Below are 15,804 nucleotides of genomic sequence, written 5' to 3'. Positions count from 1 at the left end.
TCAATTTGCACCATCCAGCATCACGCTTGGCAACTGATAGGTTTTCACAGAAGTTTTCTGAACAGAATTATCTCATTCTAGCCTCTACCCCAGCCGTAATTAATTTCATATAGTCTTACCAACTGTGGTCATTCATATTGTCAATAAACATCACAGAGATGGAGAATGAATGAGTCACAATTGTCATTTACCTTACTACTTATTATTTACCATTCTAGCTATCATCAGATATAGCAACCTTTTAATAAAACTGAACTAATAATGAATATAAACATAGATATATTTTATTATCAGTATAATTTGAGCTTCTAATCCTAAATTGGCTGTTCCCCCCTTAATTTGATGACAATGTTAGAGAATATCACCCCTCAAAATTGAAACCAACAAAACCGAAAATAAATTGGATGACTTCAGGTGGTTTCAAAACAAATCCCAGGACAGAAAGCATCTCACTGTGGACTGTACAACATCACTATCCTTCAGCACATCTATACTATCACACAAAATCTAGTCGGGAGAATGCAAGTACACACAATGCTCTGGAGAAGAAGACATATCACATGTTAGATATAAACATAAAACAAAAAGAATAAAATAATTTACTAGGATCCTTAGGGGGCTGAAGTTGATTTTGGGAAATGTGCCCACACTAAATGCTTGTTAAATCAACAGGCAATACTTTATTTAAGGTTTGACAGGAAAATTAGGAATTCAATCAGAGAAGCAATTTGTGGTTTTAGATGCGCTTTCAAGTTAATAAGCAAATGCATTTGTGTTCAAATGCAATGTTTGTTAATATGTTTACTGAAGTGATGAGAATAATTGCAGCCCTTGAAAGAATGAATGCCTGAATTTGCATATTCAATACTTCATCCAAAAATAACTAGTTAGACTTCGGCATTAATTGCGGAAGAAATAAATGAGTTAAATTGTGATGATGTGTTTTTAAAAATTGACTTCTTAAAATGTGTTTCATTACAAAGTCCCCCATTTCTCACTTACTGATAAATTTTAAATATATATAAAAATCTTAAAGGAAAAAACAAATTAGAGCTACACTGGGATTAAGAACAACTGTTCAGTTTACACAGTTATATCCTATTTTAAACTGATAGATGATGGTGGTAAAATTATTCGGAGGAGAGTTACAGAAGATGTTTATTATTTCTGTCTTCACTGTATCCATTTTAGCTTCTTCTGGTAACAGCTCCCTTATTTGCCTTAGAAGAGATCACTTCTCACAGGAATGGGGCCTGGCCAATCAGATCCATTTCGCAGGCCTTAGTGATTTGTTAACAATGCAAAATTGTTACATTGTTACATTGAATGTGGCCCATCTGACTTTTTGTATTTGGCCAGTACATATATATATATATCCCACCCACTCAGCCCAAAGACAAAGAAAAACAACAGACAATAAAAAGGTGAAAAGATGTGTTACAATACCACCTTTCCAGAGGCTTTAATGTTTAACCTTTACATTTCTATTGAGTACTGATTACTACTACTATTAGCCACATTTTTATTTCACATTTCTCTGACAGCATTCCAAAGCTTTTGATGGCACTAATGGTAAAGACGCCTTATTTAATCCACTTGTTATTATGGGGTAGGTGGGATTTAGGTAAGCCTGGAGTTGCAGGAAGCTGTCTTTGTCACTTAAAGGAAAGTCTGTCTTAATATGAAGCAAAAAGAGGATCAATATGTCATAGAGAATAAAAAATATTGACCACTTCTGCCTCTGTGAGCCTTCATGATATTCTTAACTCCTGAAAAATGATCTAATTCCCAATTCCCCTTGTTTATTTTCCATCCTGTTAGTTCCATCCCCTTTTATTATGCCCCCAACTGCACATTCACTCTTTGCTAGGCATTTTGAACATAAGGATGAAGAATATATCATCTCCAACTTCCAGAGAGCTAAAGTCTACCAGGGCAACCATATTTCTTCTTTTATTTTTCATACATAAAGCGCTCTTAAAAGTCCAGGTCCCACTGGAGTCCTTTGCCCATTGGGAAAGCTTTCAGTCTTTCACCAGAGATTACAATGTTAGCTATGGATTTTTCATATTTACAGTTTATCATATTGAGGAAGTTTTCTTCTATTCTTATCTTTCAAGCAAGGTGTGTTATCAAGAAAGGATGCTGGATTTTCTTAATTGCTTTATTCTGAGTCTATGGAGATGATCATGTGGTTTTACCATTTTGACTTTTTAACATGATGTTTTACATTAATTGATTCTCCTGTGTTAATACATGTATACCTGGAGAAAACCCACATGGTCATGGGGTATAATTTTTTAATATGCTGTTGGATTCTATGTGCAAGTATATTATTGAGGATTTTTACATCTATGTTCATTAGAGAAACTGGTCAGTAATTTTCTTTTCTTGTAGTATCTTTGCCTGGCTTTGGTATTAGGGTGATGTTGGCGTCATAGAATGACTTAGGTAGCATTTCCTTCCTTCAATAGAGTTTGAGCAGGATTGGAATTAATTATAAGTGGAATGTCTACTAGAATTACCTGTGAAGTCATCTGGCTCTGGATTATTTTTGTTGCTGAGAGGCTTTTGAGGACTGATTCAATCTTTTTGCTTGTAATTGGCTTGTTGAGGTCTTCTGTTTTTTCCTAGAGTCAGTGAAGGTTGTTAATGTGTTTCTAGCAATTTGGTCCACTGCATCTAAGTTGTTTGTTGGCATATAGTTGTTCATACTATCCTCTTACAATCCTTTTTATTTCTGTGGGATCCATAGTGATGTCCCCTCTCTCATTTCTGATTTTATTTGTCTGCATCTTCTTTTTTTTCTTTGACAGTCTACCTGATGGTTCGTCAATTTTATTGATCTTCTCAAAGAACCAACTTTTAGTTTTCTGAATCTTCTCTAGTGTTTTTTTTATTCTTAATTTCATTTATTTCTGTTCCAATCTTTGATATTTATTGATTTCTCTTTCCTTTAGGATTAGTTTGCTGTTCTTTTTCTAGTATCTCTAGGTTGGCAGTTAGGTCTTTGATTTTAGCTCTTCTTTATTAATGTAGATATTCAAGGCTACTTTCAGCACTGCCTTTGCCTATTTCTAACTTATTATCAGTATAATTTGAGCCTCTAATCCTAAATTGTGTGGAATAACTTTGTACAACCTTTCACTATCAACTTATTTGTGTCTGTGTTTTGTATCTAAGGAGAATCTCTTGAAGACAGAATATAGTTTAATCATATTTTCTTATCCGTTATGCTAATCTATGTCTTTTGATTGAGGAGTTTAATCTGTTAACATTCAATGTTCTTACTGTAAAGATAGTATCTACTTCAATCATTTTATCCTTTGGTTTTTCTGTCATATCTTATTTTACTCTCTTTTTATTCTTTCATCTACCCTTACTGATAATCCTCATTTCTATAATCTAATCCAAGCCTCTCCTGCTTTTTCCTTTTGGCTTGCAGAATTCCTTTTAGAGGGCAGGTCTCTTGTTGATGAGTTCTCTGTTTATCTGTGAATTATTAAACTTCTCTTCATTTTTGAAAGCCAGTTTTGCTGGATAAAATATCCTTGGCTGGCAGTTTTTCTCCTTTAGTTCATTAAATATATCATACCACTGCCTTCTTGCCTTCATGGTTTCTGATGAGAATTTGGAACAGTCTTATTGTGGTTCCCTTGTATGTGATGAATCACTTTTCTCTTACTGCTTTCAGGATACTCTTTTTATCTTTAGCATTTGACATTCTGATTAATTTATGTGTCTAGGAGTAGTTCTACTAGGACTGATTGTGTTTGGAGCCTTTTGTGCTTCTTGAACATGTGTATTTTTGTCTAAGAGTTGGGAAATATCAGCCATTATTTCCTCAAATATGCTTTCTGCCCCTTTTCCCTTCTCTCACCTTCTGAGACACTCATGATACATATATTTGTGCACTTCATGTTCTCAGTCAACTCCCTAAGACCCTGCTCAATACTTACTATTGTTTTTTCCATCTGTTCTTCTGTCTGTAAGATTTTGATGTCCCTATTTTCCGGTTCTTTATTTCTTCTGCCTGTTCAAATCTAAACATTGTATGCCTTTGGTATATTTTTAATCTCTTCTATTGTGGCTTTCATTCCCATACTTTGTTATGTTTCTTTTCAAACTTTCAATTTCTTCTTTTGCTCACACATGTCCTCTCTATCTCATTTATCTCTGTAGCCATATTTTCTTTCATCTCCTTGAATTAATTTAGAAGATTTGTTTGAATATTTTTGATTAGTTGTTCCAAACTCTATGTCTCCTGTGAAGTTTTAATTTGTTCCTTTGAGACATAAATTCCTGTTTCTTAGTATGGCTCATAACTTTTTGCTGATGCCTAGGTATCTGGTTATATGGATGAATTTACTCTGAATGTCAGTTTCTCTCTCTTGCCTAGGGTTTTATTATTGATCAACTTTGTGTTAAGTTTCTTCTTTGAAATTTAGTTTGGTTTGTTCTAGATTCTTAGAACAGCCCTTGTTTAACTGATCAGATTTTTTCAGCTCTTCATGTGATTCTTGCCTTGGATATGTGGTAGAATTTTTAAGATTGCACTCTCTGAGCATTTATTTCACCCAGGAGAAATCTTCCTTTCCTCTGTTCCTTCTCCAGGAATATCAATCAGTTATGTTTTTGTTTTGCTTCTACAGATTTTTTTTTTAACACTCCATTCACCAACTCTAGCTGTTTTTGTCTGAAGGGCAGACACTGGGAGGAGTGTCATCCAGAGAGGACTTTCCCAAGTTAGAATTTCCCAGCCAAAACAGGAACAGGGATCCATGAGAAGGGTGCAGAACTGCTCTGAAGAGCCCCAGGGAGAGGATTAGAAAGATGTGAAAAGCCGTTTTGACCAGTGACGGGGGCATTTTCTTGGTCTGCGCAGCAGATGCGGCCTTTATCAAACTGTTCCCACACCCCTAGGGAATCCCTGAGTTTTTAAACGTCTACTCCCTAGTCCCTATCTGGGGCAGGGTTGAAACAATGGCCAAAGCCCTACCTGTCCAGGGTGGACTGAAACCACAACTCAGAGCTGGGTTCTACTAATTGCGGGTTCTACTAATCCAAATTCACCAATCAAAAGCTGTGACTAGTGCTTGGCCATGCCCCACCCTGTTCCTAGGGGAAGAAGGCCTCCCCATCCCTCTCTATCCACAGCAGTCAACCAGGGACAAGACCCTAAGGTGGCCGCCTTGAGAGTGGAAGATGCGATGGGCTGCCATGGAGCATGGGACCCAGCAAAGGCCTCCTGCGAAAGATGGTAGTGCATTGAAGTGTAAAATGCCTGGTAAGAGATGTCTTCTACTTCGGCTTGCCTCAAGCACTGGAGAAATCTTTATGTTCATATTTTGCAATCATTCCAACCATGTGAACACTTCATTGTGCTTAGTGGCTGATTGTGAGCATGGGGACTACAGCTCACCAGCTGGAGAAGTCAGGGTGCTAAAAGCGGTCAAGCCTGAGAATAAACACAGGGAATTGGGCCTAGAAAATCTAGCAAAAAGGAGTATATTTCCTTAAAAGCCAAGATAATTTAGAGGAACAAGAGCTCTTCTTTGCCTTGGGGCAAAAAAGTAATTAACAGTAACATAATTTCTTATATAGGAATAAGATAAATGTACAGTACAAGTAGTATATAATCAAAATTAAAATTAAATATCACATACTATTATATATGATTATATAGAATGAAAAGTATATTAACATTGTATATTATATATTGTACAAATGCTATATATTATATCTTCTATACATAGAACATATACAATGCATATATAGAATTTATTCATATATATAGGCCTATATAGTACTATATACCATACTATGTATAATACTAAATTCAAACATTTATTACTATGAGATCAGAAACCATCCAGAAACCAAGTAGACAAGAAAGAAACTCAGAGTTCCCTTTCATCTGTTCAGTGCTTAAATAAACGGTGTGCGAAAGGAGACTATTATTTTATTTTCCTTTGTTTTCTTATACTGAATGCTTTTAGTTGAATTTCAGTAAATTTGATATATGTAGTACATGAGTACATTATAGAGAACCATACTTAAGCGAGGGAAACTAGGGCCAGGAAAAACTGCCCTTTGGAATAATATTTAGCCTTTAAACTTGAAACCTATATATCCAAGATTCTTCATGCTGTATTTTATCAAAATCACTTGCTTGTTTTTTTTTAATAGCACTTGAAATGAATGGTTTTCTGATTGCTTGAGAGTAAGAGAAAAGATGGAAGAACTTTCATAGGAAAGAAGTGTGACTCCAAGGGTCTAGAGCTGTGTTGTTTAATCGAACTTTGCCCAAGGATGGAAAACGTTTATCGGCACAATCTAGTGTGATAGTCAATAGACACAGGGGGCTACCAAGTAAATGAAATGTGCCTAATGCAACTAAGAAACAGAATTTTAATTTAATTGTACTTAACTGAATTATGGCTACTGATCACCATATTGGAAAGTGGAGCTTTAGAGCCTTGAGCTAATCTAAGTTGAAAACACAAAGCCTTCATGGGCCACACTAAGTCTTAAGAATTATTTTCTTTGAACTTCATTGTAGCTAGAAAGAAAGACAGTCAAGAATTAAAAGTAGAGAGATTCTTCAAAGAAAGATACCTGAATCTGAAACTTCTCTTGAAAAGCTTTTGCGATAGGGGACCAGGATTCCTGGGTGGTAACTACCGGCCCGTGTTGAGCAGCAGTTACGTCCATTCAATGTGCATTTGGGTGAAAGTCTGAGAGTCCCCAATCACTACTCAGTGTGCCTAGATGTTCTTAAATCATGCTTTGCATATTCATTAGGCTCTAAATTATGTTATTGGCCTACTTGGATGGCCCTGTTAGCATTTGCATAATTTACCCCAGTCTGGCACAAATGTGTGATGGTGCCTTGAATGAAAAATAGCATTAAAATGGACGTGATTGGGGATCTTTCAACTTAGTAAAACCAAGTATTTGTAACCCCATGAAAAGTAGGAGAAAATCCTTCCCATTTAAAAAAAGTATTAATTCTTTCTCAGGGTAACCTCTTTCAGTACCATCAGCAATTAAGATCAGACTGAATACTAATTAACCTTTATATATGGGCTTTGGGGCTCAGGCAGGAAAATGTGAAAGGAAAAACAAAATTCTCAATTAAACCCTAAGACAAGTCATTTCTCTTGAGAATTTCTGATCTCTCAGATTTCTAACATGGCCAATTAATTGTTCTTTTTACCTAATGAGATAATAACAAAGACAAAAATCTCTCGACAGAGAAGTTTACCTCAGTCTACCAGACAGGCTCTGGGTTCCCAAAGGACATTCCTTCATAATATTCTTAACTTTGGGATAAATCTATGAAAAGACACATGTTTGGGCTGCCTTTAACTTGTAAGGTTTCATATATCACCCTAGTTTTCCAATTTTCCTCTTTGGCTATCCAGATAGATATATGTGCTTTTATTTATAGAGGCATATAAAAATATACTGTTTTTTCTTTATGCTAAAAAATCCCATATTCTTCATTTTCATGTCCTCAATGTTATTACGTATTTATATTATCTATCTCTAATTTCTGAAGGATAGGAAAAAGTAAGAATAAGGAAACATTTTCTTCTGGCCCGTTTAAAGAATCATGTGGTATATTACCTAATAGACTAGAATAAAAATCAAGCCAAACTGAAGAAGTCTAAATATATAAAATATAATTAAAATCCATATTTTTCTATATTTCATTTACTCCATCAGTCTAATATCTTTCTTACACAGATAACATGTGTAACAGGGAGCTGCTGCTCGTTAGAGAAAGGCTTAATATTTCTTACAATGGAAAGAGGTTCCTTTGTGCTTTTTCAAGCTTTCAATTCCTAGTGAATATAAACCATTACTCTAAGCGGAATTTTATATTTTTTAGATGTCTTAACTTTAGAAAATCTTTAGAGCTGGAATAAAAGTATCTGCTCTATCTGAGTACAAACCAAGCATTATAAAATAAAATAAACTACACCTACTATGCTAAATTTCTTCTCTTATCAGACTTAGAAATGATAACTCACTTTAAATCATCTGAGACATATCATTGTCTCAGTTGCACATTATGTTTAAATTGCAAGACAGAAATGCTAGGATGACATTCAAGAGACATATAACAAAAATAATCACTCTGCAGGCAAAACTTCTTCATCAGCACTTTTTACATGTTTAGCAGTATGTTTACACACATTCGCTATGACTTTATAATAAATACCTGCTACTCAAAGAACATATTACAATGAAAAGCTATTTCTGGGTTCCTAAGCTCAAGACTTCTGGCTATTTGATAAAACTTTAAACACATAATTATTGTATTCAGTTAAAATTTATTTCTGTAAGAACCTAAATCATAAATCGTCACAATTTTCAACTGCACACATTTGTCACCATATTATTTATTAGGATAAATGCCAAGAAATACAATTCTACTGACAATAGTAAAACAGCCCACACATGAGTCATTCACATGGATTCTTCATCATATTTACAGCCATGTTTATAAGGGTGATCTTTCATTTCTGGAAGAAACAAACAAATGCACTTAACACGCATTAGAATGCACTACAAAAATATTGGAAAGAAATAATTCCTGGATAATATCTTGTTAAATTGATCTGTAGACTGCCCCACCCCCCATCCCACCCCTACCCCCCAAAAAAAGAAGACATTTCCAGACGTTATGTGTGTGCTTATAACTGATTAATTGTACAGGCTCATAAAATACAGTCCCTTGGTTTCTGAATCATCCATTCTTTTCTAATTTTTACAGAGAGAGGAAGAGACAGAGAGAAACGTTTATCACCCTCGCCAATTCCGACTAAGTCATCTGAAAATATGATGTTTATTTTTATGAAAGTATATAGTGAATACACCATAATTTTTTTCTAAAACATTGTTTTAAAAGACTGTCCTTGATTACTTCCAAAGCAAAATGCAAAGATCTACGTTCTAACCAAATCTTGACCCAATTTAACAATGACTGCTGATTTCCATTATTTATATACATTAAGAGAACAATAGAAGTTCAATACAACCTAAATTAAAGTCTTGAAACATTTAGAATTATATTAATATAGGCTGAAGTTTGCTTGTTCTGCAGGTTTTAAAAAAGGTTTGCTGAGAAAAATAACACCGTAAACAAAGTTTCTGAGGTCAGCCCTAGAGTATTTGAAACAGCATGTTGCTCTCAAGGTGCCTGGGACACTTTATCAGAGACAATTATATGAAAGCAGCATATTCTATTTATAAGTAATTCATTTCTTCATTAAAGTGGGCCCCCTAAACTCCCCTAAGACTAAAAATTGTTGCTCTCTTATTATTTAATAAAGTAAATAAATACCTATCCCATCTAAATAATCCACAGCATCCCCAAAATGCTGTCTCTAGTTGGTGAGAGTTCAGATATTTTTTTTTCCTTTTCCTTTATACCTTTCTGTGATGTTTGAAGGTTGTCAGTGAAAAGTTATAATGCATATAAATAAAAAAATACAAATTTTATGAAAAAAATCTAATAAAGCAAATATGTTTTTCTCTCCAAGAATAATTAAAGTCATTTTAGTAAGATTATATTCTATTTTTTCATACTTAAAGAACCTCTAAAACACATACTCAGTAAAAAGATAGAGGAAAAAGAACTGTTTTTTTTCTTTAAGTTTTGATCTCTGCATTTCTTTAGAACACATTTAGTCTCACCCTACAATGGATGTGTTCTAATCACTACATGTAAATCAAATTTACTCATCAAATCATAGTACGAGTCAATGAAAAGACATTGCATATTTAAGAAATTCTACCATGTTTTTCTTTAGTCAAGAAATTGTATTAAGTGGAAAATCAGACAAATATATACAGTGTGCATCCAACCGTTTATTTCAGATCTGGTTAGCATGGTCTACTCACACTACAGGTCATGCATTATTTAATACTGATGACATATATATATGGCATCCCCAACCATATAAATGGCACCCCCCAAAAACCACAACTGCAACATTGATTTTTTTTTTTATTTGAATTCCCAAATTTTCCACTGTACCTGTAATGAGGTGAAGGGTTGCCTCTTGCTTCACAATTTAAAGTTACTGTTTTGTCCTCTGAATCAACAGGGAAAATGTTGTTGCTGGGTTCTTTGATAAATATCGGACCTTGTAAGAGAAGCTCACCTATATAGGTGGGAGAGAACCAAAAACTATAATAAGTCAAAGATATTGTCAAATGTTCATTCCAGAATTGAATAAGAAAAACAACCAACCAGTTTTTGCTCTTAAAAAACAAAACGAAACAAAACAGCAATATCCTTAAGCACTGCTTTGTTACGAGCATCAGTTAAACCACTCTTAATGCCTAGTAGTGCTTCTAAGAAATGCAATATTGATAAGATATCTTAAATGTTTAAATAAGGCTGTAATTATAACTTTTCTTCATAATAAACTTTACCTAAACTCTTATTGGCAGTAAAATTTTTATTTTCTGTAATAAGTCTCTATGGAAAATTAATGCTGAATTCAAAACAATTGAATACCTGAGTATGATTTTTCTCATAAAATCTGCCAGGCATGCAAATGTGAAAGTTGATATTGTTATTTTGCAATTTTAAACTAAAATTAATATTTGGTGGGATTTTCTTTTATTACTCTCAAAGAAAAATATGCAACAGTGAGCTAGCAAATGCTTTTCAAAAGCATTTCTATTTCAGTTCATAGAACTTGAACATCCACTGAGAACAATTTCTACTTATACTAAAATCTCTCTTTTATTTATGAGTTTAAGAATGAACAAGATAATGCCATTACCAAATATTTATGCTACTGCAGTTATATAACTATTTCAAGGAGTTCATGAATAGGATAAGCTTAAAGAGATAAAAAGCAGTAAAAAAAAGAAAAAAGGCTCGGAAACTCTGGATTTAGACTGTGGACACTTCAAATAGTAATAATATTAGTAAAACTACCATAACAATACTTACACTAATAAAATGATATGCAACAATGAAAATAATAATGACAATGTAACAATGAAAATAACACTTAATATTTTAATCTTCACTGCATTCTACAGGTCAGTATCGTAATTATTCCCTATATCCAGAAGAGAACAGGGAACCTAACTGCAGCTAGGTGATGCATGCAAGATAATCCAGCATTTCAAGATGTATAATCTTCACTTTCAACTATTTCACTCCAGGGATCAAATACAGACTTTAGGAGAGTGTCCGACGGAAACTGTAAAGACAGTGGAGTAGGAAGCTCCAGGAATCATTCCCTATATCATAACAATTATTAAACAAGCAGGAACTATCTGAATCAACTCTTTCCAAACTATGGAGTGCAGCAGAACACTGAACTGCATTCAAGGAGAAGTAGGAGGAACAAGCTGGTAAGTTACAGTAAATATTAGTAAATTGCTCTCGCCATTGAGGTTTCCATCTCCCAGCAACAACCTGCAGCAGGACTCAATGGAGTCTGGTGCCAGCCAAGCTTGCTGGTACCAGGGTGGGATGTAAATTCACTTCCCCATGATCTGGGAAGGGTCCAGGCCAAATGCTGATCACTGCTTTTTATTAGCTACTTTGGGTTGCTGGGGGATGGCTGTGAGGGTGACCACTGTTCAAAGTGACCCAGGACAAAGACAGTGGAGAAGACTTAAAGACAGGAGGCTACCTCAGAGCTATGGAGGACAGCTGAAGGACTGTGATTGCTGGGCAAGAGCCAAGGCAAAAATCATAACTTTGGGGAATCCTGGGAGGAATTCCTGGCATTCTTTTTGTCCTCTCACTCAAACCTCCCCAAAGAAGTTTGAAACCAGTCTGCACTGTCTTTGCGGGGTCCTTGGACTTATTCTAGCTAGGAAAGACTAACATGGGAAAGTGCCCTCCAGATAAAAGCAACTTGAGACAAGGAAAGCAATATAAAAAACAACTGAAGGAGATGGCCTGGGACCAAGGCTTCCCAACTTGAAGCTCGCAGTGGAATACCCAGTAGAGGAAGGTCTGTTTCCTGGGAAGTACAGAGGGCATTCAGACTCTTTTAAACAAGGGAACTTCTAAGCCACTAGCAAACACAAGCCTAGGATAAGAAACAGGCCCAGAAAAAACAGGTAGGATCCTCTGCTTTGCATTTGACTTGGGTTAATTAAAACTCCTGTTGAGAGACCTGAACTATGAAGGAGAGCACCAGCCAAGGCAAAGGCAATCTGCAAAGACAGTGCAAGGTGTTTTTGCTTAGGTTTGCACTGTTTTGTTAGCTCATGACACTCAAGAAAATCTCTGTCATATAACGAGCTAGTTACAAATTCAAGAAACAGACATCTCAGGGAATAAATCCCAGAGCTAACATTTTTAAATATTAAAATGTACAGTATGCAACAAAAGGTTACAAGGAAATAGGAAACGATGGTCCATCCAAAGGAAGAAAATAAAGATCCAAGAAACATAAATGAAAACAACCATGCTGTGGATATAAAGGACAAAGACATAAAAATATGATCTTCATTATGCCCAAGGATATGAAGGAGAACATAGAGAAAAAAACTAAAGGATATCAAGAAAACAATGAATGAACAATATGAGAATCTCAATAAAGAGAGAGAAATTACAAACAGCTACTGGAGCTGAAGACCACAATAACTGAAATGAGTAATTCCCAGGAGGATTTTAAGTGCAGAGTGAAGCTGGCAGAAGAAACAATTGGTGTACTTGAAGACAAAACACTTAAAATGAGTCAGGCTGAACAGCAGAAAGAAAAAATAATTATAAAAAGTGATAACAGCCTAAGACACAGCTGGGACACCATAAAACATACTAATATACACAAAAGGGAAGTCTCAGAAGGAGAAGAGAGTAAAAAAGGGGCAGAATCAATATTCAAATAAATAATGATAGAAAACTTTCCAAACTTAGCAAAAGATGTGAATATGCACATCGACAAATCCCAAAGAACACCAAGCATGCTAAACCTGAAGAAAAATAAACCCTGTCACAGAGTGATCAAGGTTTATCTAGGAATAAATCTAACCAAGATGTAAAGGACTCATATGCAGAAAACTATAACACATTCTAAAAGAAGACCTAAATAAATGGAAAAGCACCCCATGTTCATGGAATGGAAGGCTAAATATTGTTAAGATACCAATTACACACTAAGCAATTTTCAGATTCAATGTGATCCCAATCAAAATCCCAGCAGCCTTCTTTGCAGCAATTGAAAAGCCAATCATGAAATTGATATGGAAGCATGACTGCGCAAATATCCAAAGCCATCCTGAAAAAAATTGGAGAATTCACACTTCTTGATTTAAAAACTTATTACAAAGCCACAGCAATCAAAGCAACACAGTACTGACACAAAGATTGGCACACAGACCAACAGAATCAAAATGAGAGTTCAGAAATCAACCCTCACATTTATGGCTAACTGATTTTTGACAGGGAGCAAAGACCATACAACTAAGAAAGAATAGTCTTTTCAACAAATGTTGCTAGGACACATGGATCTTCATTTGCAAAAGAATGAAAGTGGACACCTAACTCATTCGACATGCAAATACTGATGCAAAATTTATCAAAGACCTAAATATAAGAGCCATAACTACAAAACTCCTAGAAGAAAGTGTAGGGCATTTCTTCAGGACATTTTGTTAGGTGACAGTTGCTTGTACTTTATACCCAAGGTACAAGAAGCAAAGGAAAAATTAGATAAAACCTTATCACAGTTAAAAACTTCTGAGCATCAAAGGACTTTATCATGAAAGTGAAATGATACCCTACACAATGGAAGAAAATATTTGGATATGTGGTTTCCAAACAGAATATAAAGAGAACAGAATATAGAGAGAAATCTCCAATGCAACAAAAAATCCAAGCAAACTGTACTTGTTGGACACTGTTATGTACTCCAGACAAGGTTACGCTCTTTTAATCCATTCTTGTGCAGGCTTATTGTGGGCAGGACCTTTGATTAGGCTGATTCAATTGAGATGTGACCTACCCAATTCAAGATGGGTCTTAATCCTTTACTACAGTCCTTTATGAGAGGACAAAAGAGAGAAAAATCCAGGAGAGAGCTCACAGAGAGAGCTCACAGAGAGAGAAAGGTCCCAGATATGCTAAAACAGGACATACAAATGCTCAGAGAGAATGCCGCTGGGCTCAAAAGCTGAAAGCAATGGAACCCAGGAGTGAAGGACCAGCAAATGCCAGCCTTGTGCCTTCCCATATGACAGAGGTGTCCCAGATGCCATCAGGCTTTCTTCAGCGGCCAGGTATCAATGGATGCCTTAACTTGGACATTTTCATGGCCTAAGAATTGTAAGTCATAAGTTAATAAATACCCATTGTGAAAGCCAACCCATTTTTGGTATATTGCATTCTGGCAGCTTTAGGAAACCAAAATACAACCCAATTTAATAAATAGGCAAAAACTTGGGTAGACATTTCCCCAGAGAAGACATACAAATGGTCAAAAAGCAAATGAAAAGATGCTCAACATCATTAGCCATAAGGGAGATGCAAGTCAAAACCAAAATGAGATACCATTTCACATCCAGAAGCATGGATACTATTAAAAAAAAAAACAGAGAATTATAAGGATTGGAGAGGATGTGGAGAAACAGAAACACTCATTCACTCTGGGGGCAATGTAAAATAGTGCCCTTGCTGGGGAAGGCATTGTAGTGGTTCCTCAGAAAGCTAAATATAGAAATTACCATATTATCCCACAATTGCACTTCTAGTCATGTAGCCAAAAGAACTGAAAGGGACTTGAACAGACATTTGCACACCTCTGGTCATAATGGCATTATTAACAATGGTTCATAGATGAAAGCAACCCTAAAGCTCAACAACCAACAGAAGGGCTAAACAAAATTGGTATATACATACAATGGAATATTCTTCAGTTGTACAAAGGAATGAAGCTCTCATACATTCAACAACATGGATGGACCTTAAAGATATTGTGTTGAGTGGAATAAGCCAGACACAAAAGGACAAATACTGCATGATCTCACTGATATGAAATTATATAGAATAAGCAAACTCATAGAGTCAGGTCAAGAATATAGGCTATGAGGGCGGGCCGCGGTGGCTCAGCGGGCAAAGTGCTTGCCTGCCATGCCGGAGGACCTCGGTTCGATTCCCGGCCCCAGCCCATGTAAAAAACAAACAAACAAACAAAATACAATAAAACAAGAAAATGTTTAAAGATGTTTCCCTTTCTTCCTCCCTTCCTTCCTTCCATCCTTCCTTCCTTCTCTCTGTCTTTCCTTCCCTTCATCCCTCTCTCAAAAAAAATAAAAAAATAAAAAAAAAAAAAAAAAAATATAGGCTATGAGAGGATGGAAGGGGGTAGGGAATAAGGAGTCAAGGTTTAAAAAGTACAGTGTTTCTATTTCAGGTAATGGAAAATAATGGTGATGCTTGGTGTCGATGGTAATGTCAAAATTGTGAATACAGTTAACACCACAAAAGTATATATTTAAATGTGGTTAAAGGGGAAAATGCAAGGTTGTATATCTCTTACTAGAATAAAAATATTTTTTTTAAAAAAATACCAAGAACTTCACAAGACCTACGTTAATCCATGAATTATAAAACTCTGTTTTCATTAGTTTTAACAATTATACCACACCAATGTGAGAAATTATTAATAGACTTTTTCTTTCCACAGGCCAGCAAAGGGGTCTAAAGCCACCCAGTGAGCCCAGGGATCTAGAATCTCAGGGTCCCACCCGTAGCATCAAGAGGCTCTGTCCCTGTCCAGAGAAGCAGGGTGCCCAGGATTTGGGGAGATC

General features: G+C 35.5%; 1 protein-coding gene across 3 annotated transcripts in view; it reads right to left on the bottom strand.

Annotated features, from left to right (window-relative positions):
- Positions 1 to 15,804, bottom strand: part of CNTN3 (contactin 3) — a 371,507-nt gene that overhangs the window by 234,071 nt on the left and 121,632 nt on the right. For all 3 annotated transcript variants that reach the window (XM_077128680.1, XM_077128682.1, XM_077128681.1), the window contains one exon: positions 10,052 to 10,178. In XM_077128680.1, the coding sequence (XP_076984795.1) occupies positions 10,052 to 10,178 (127 nt within the window). The remainder of the gene's footprint in view (positions 1 to 10,051; positions 10,179 to 15,804) is intronic.

The sequence above is a fragment of the Tamandua tetradactyla genome, chromosome 15 (assembly GCF_023851605.1).
Source record: "Tamandua tetradactyla isolate mTamTet1 chromosome 15, mTamTet1.pri, whole genome shotgun sequence".
NCBI classification, from domain to species: Eukaryota; Metazoa; Chordata; class Mammalia; order Pilosa; family Myrmecophagidae; genus Tamandua; species Tamandua tetradactyla.
The sequence above is the reverse complement of the archived record's forward strand: the minus strand, read 5'-3'. Positions and strand labels throughout refer to the sequence as shown.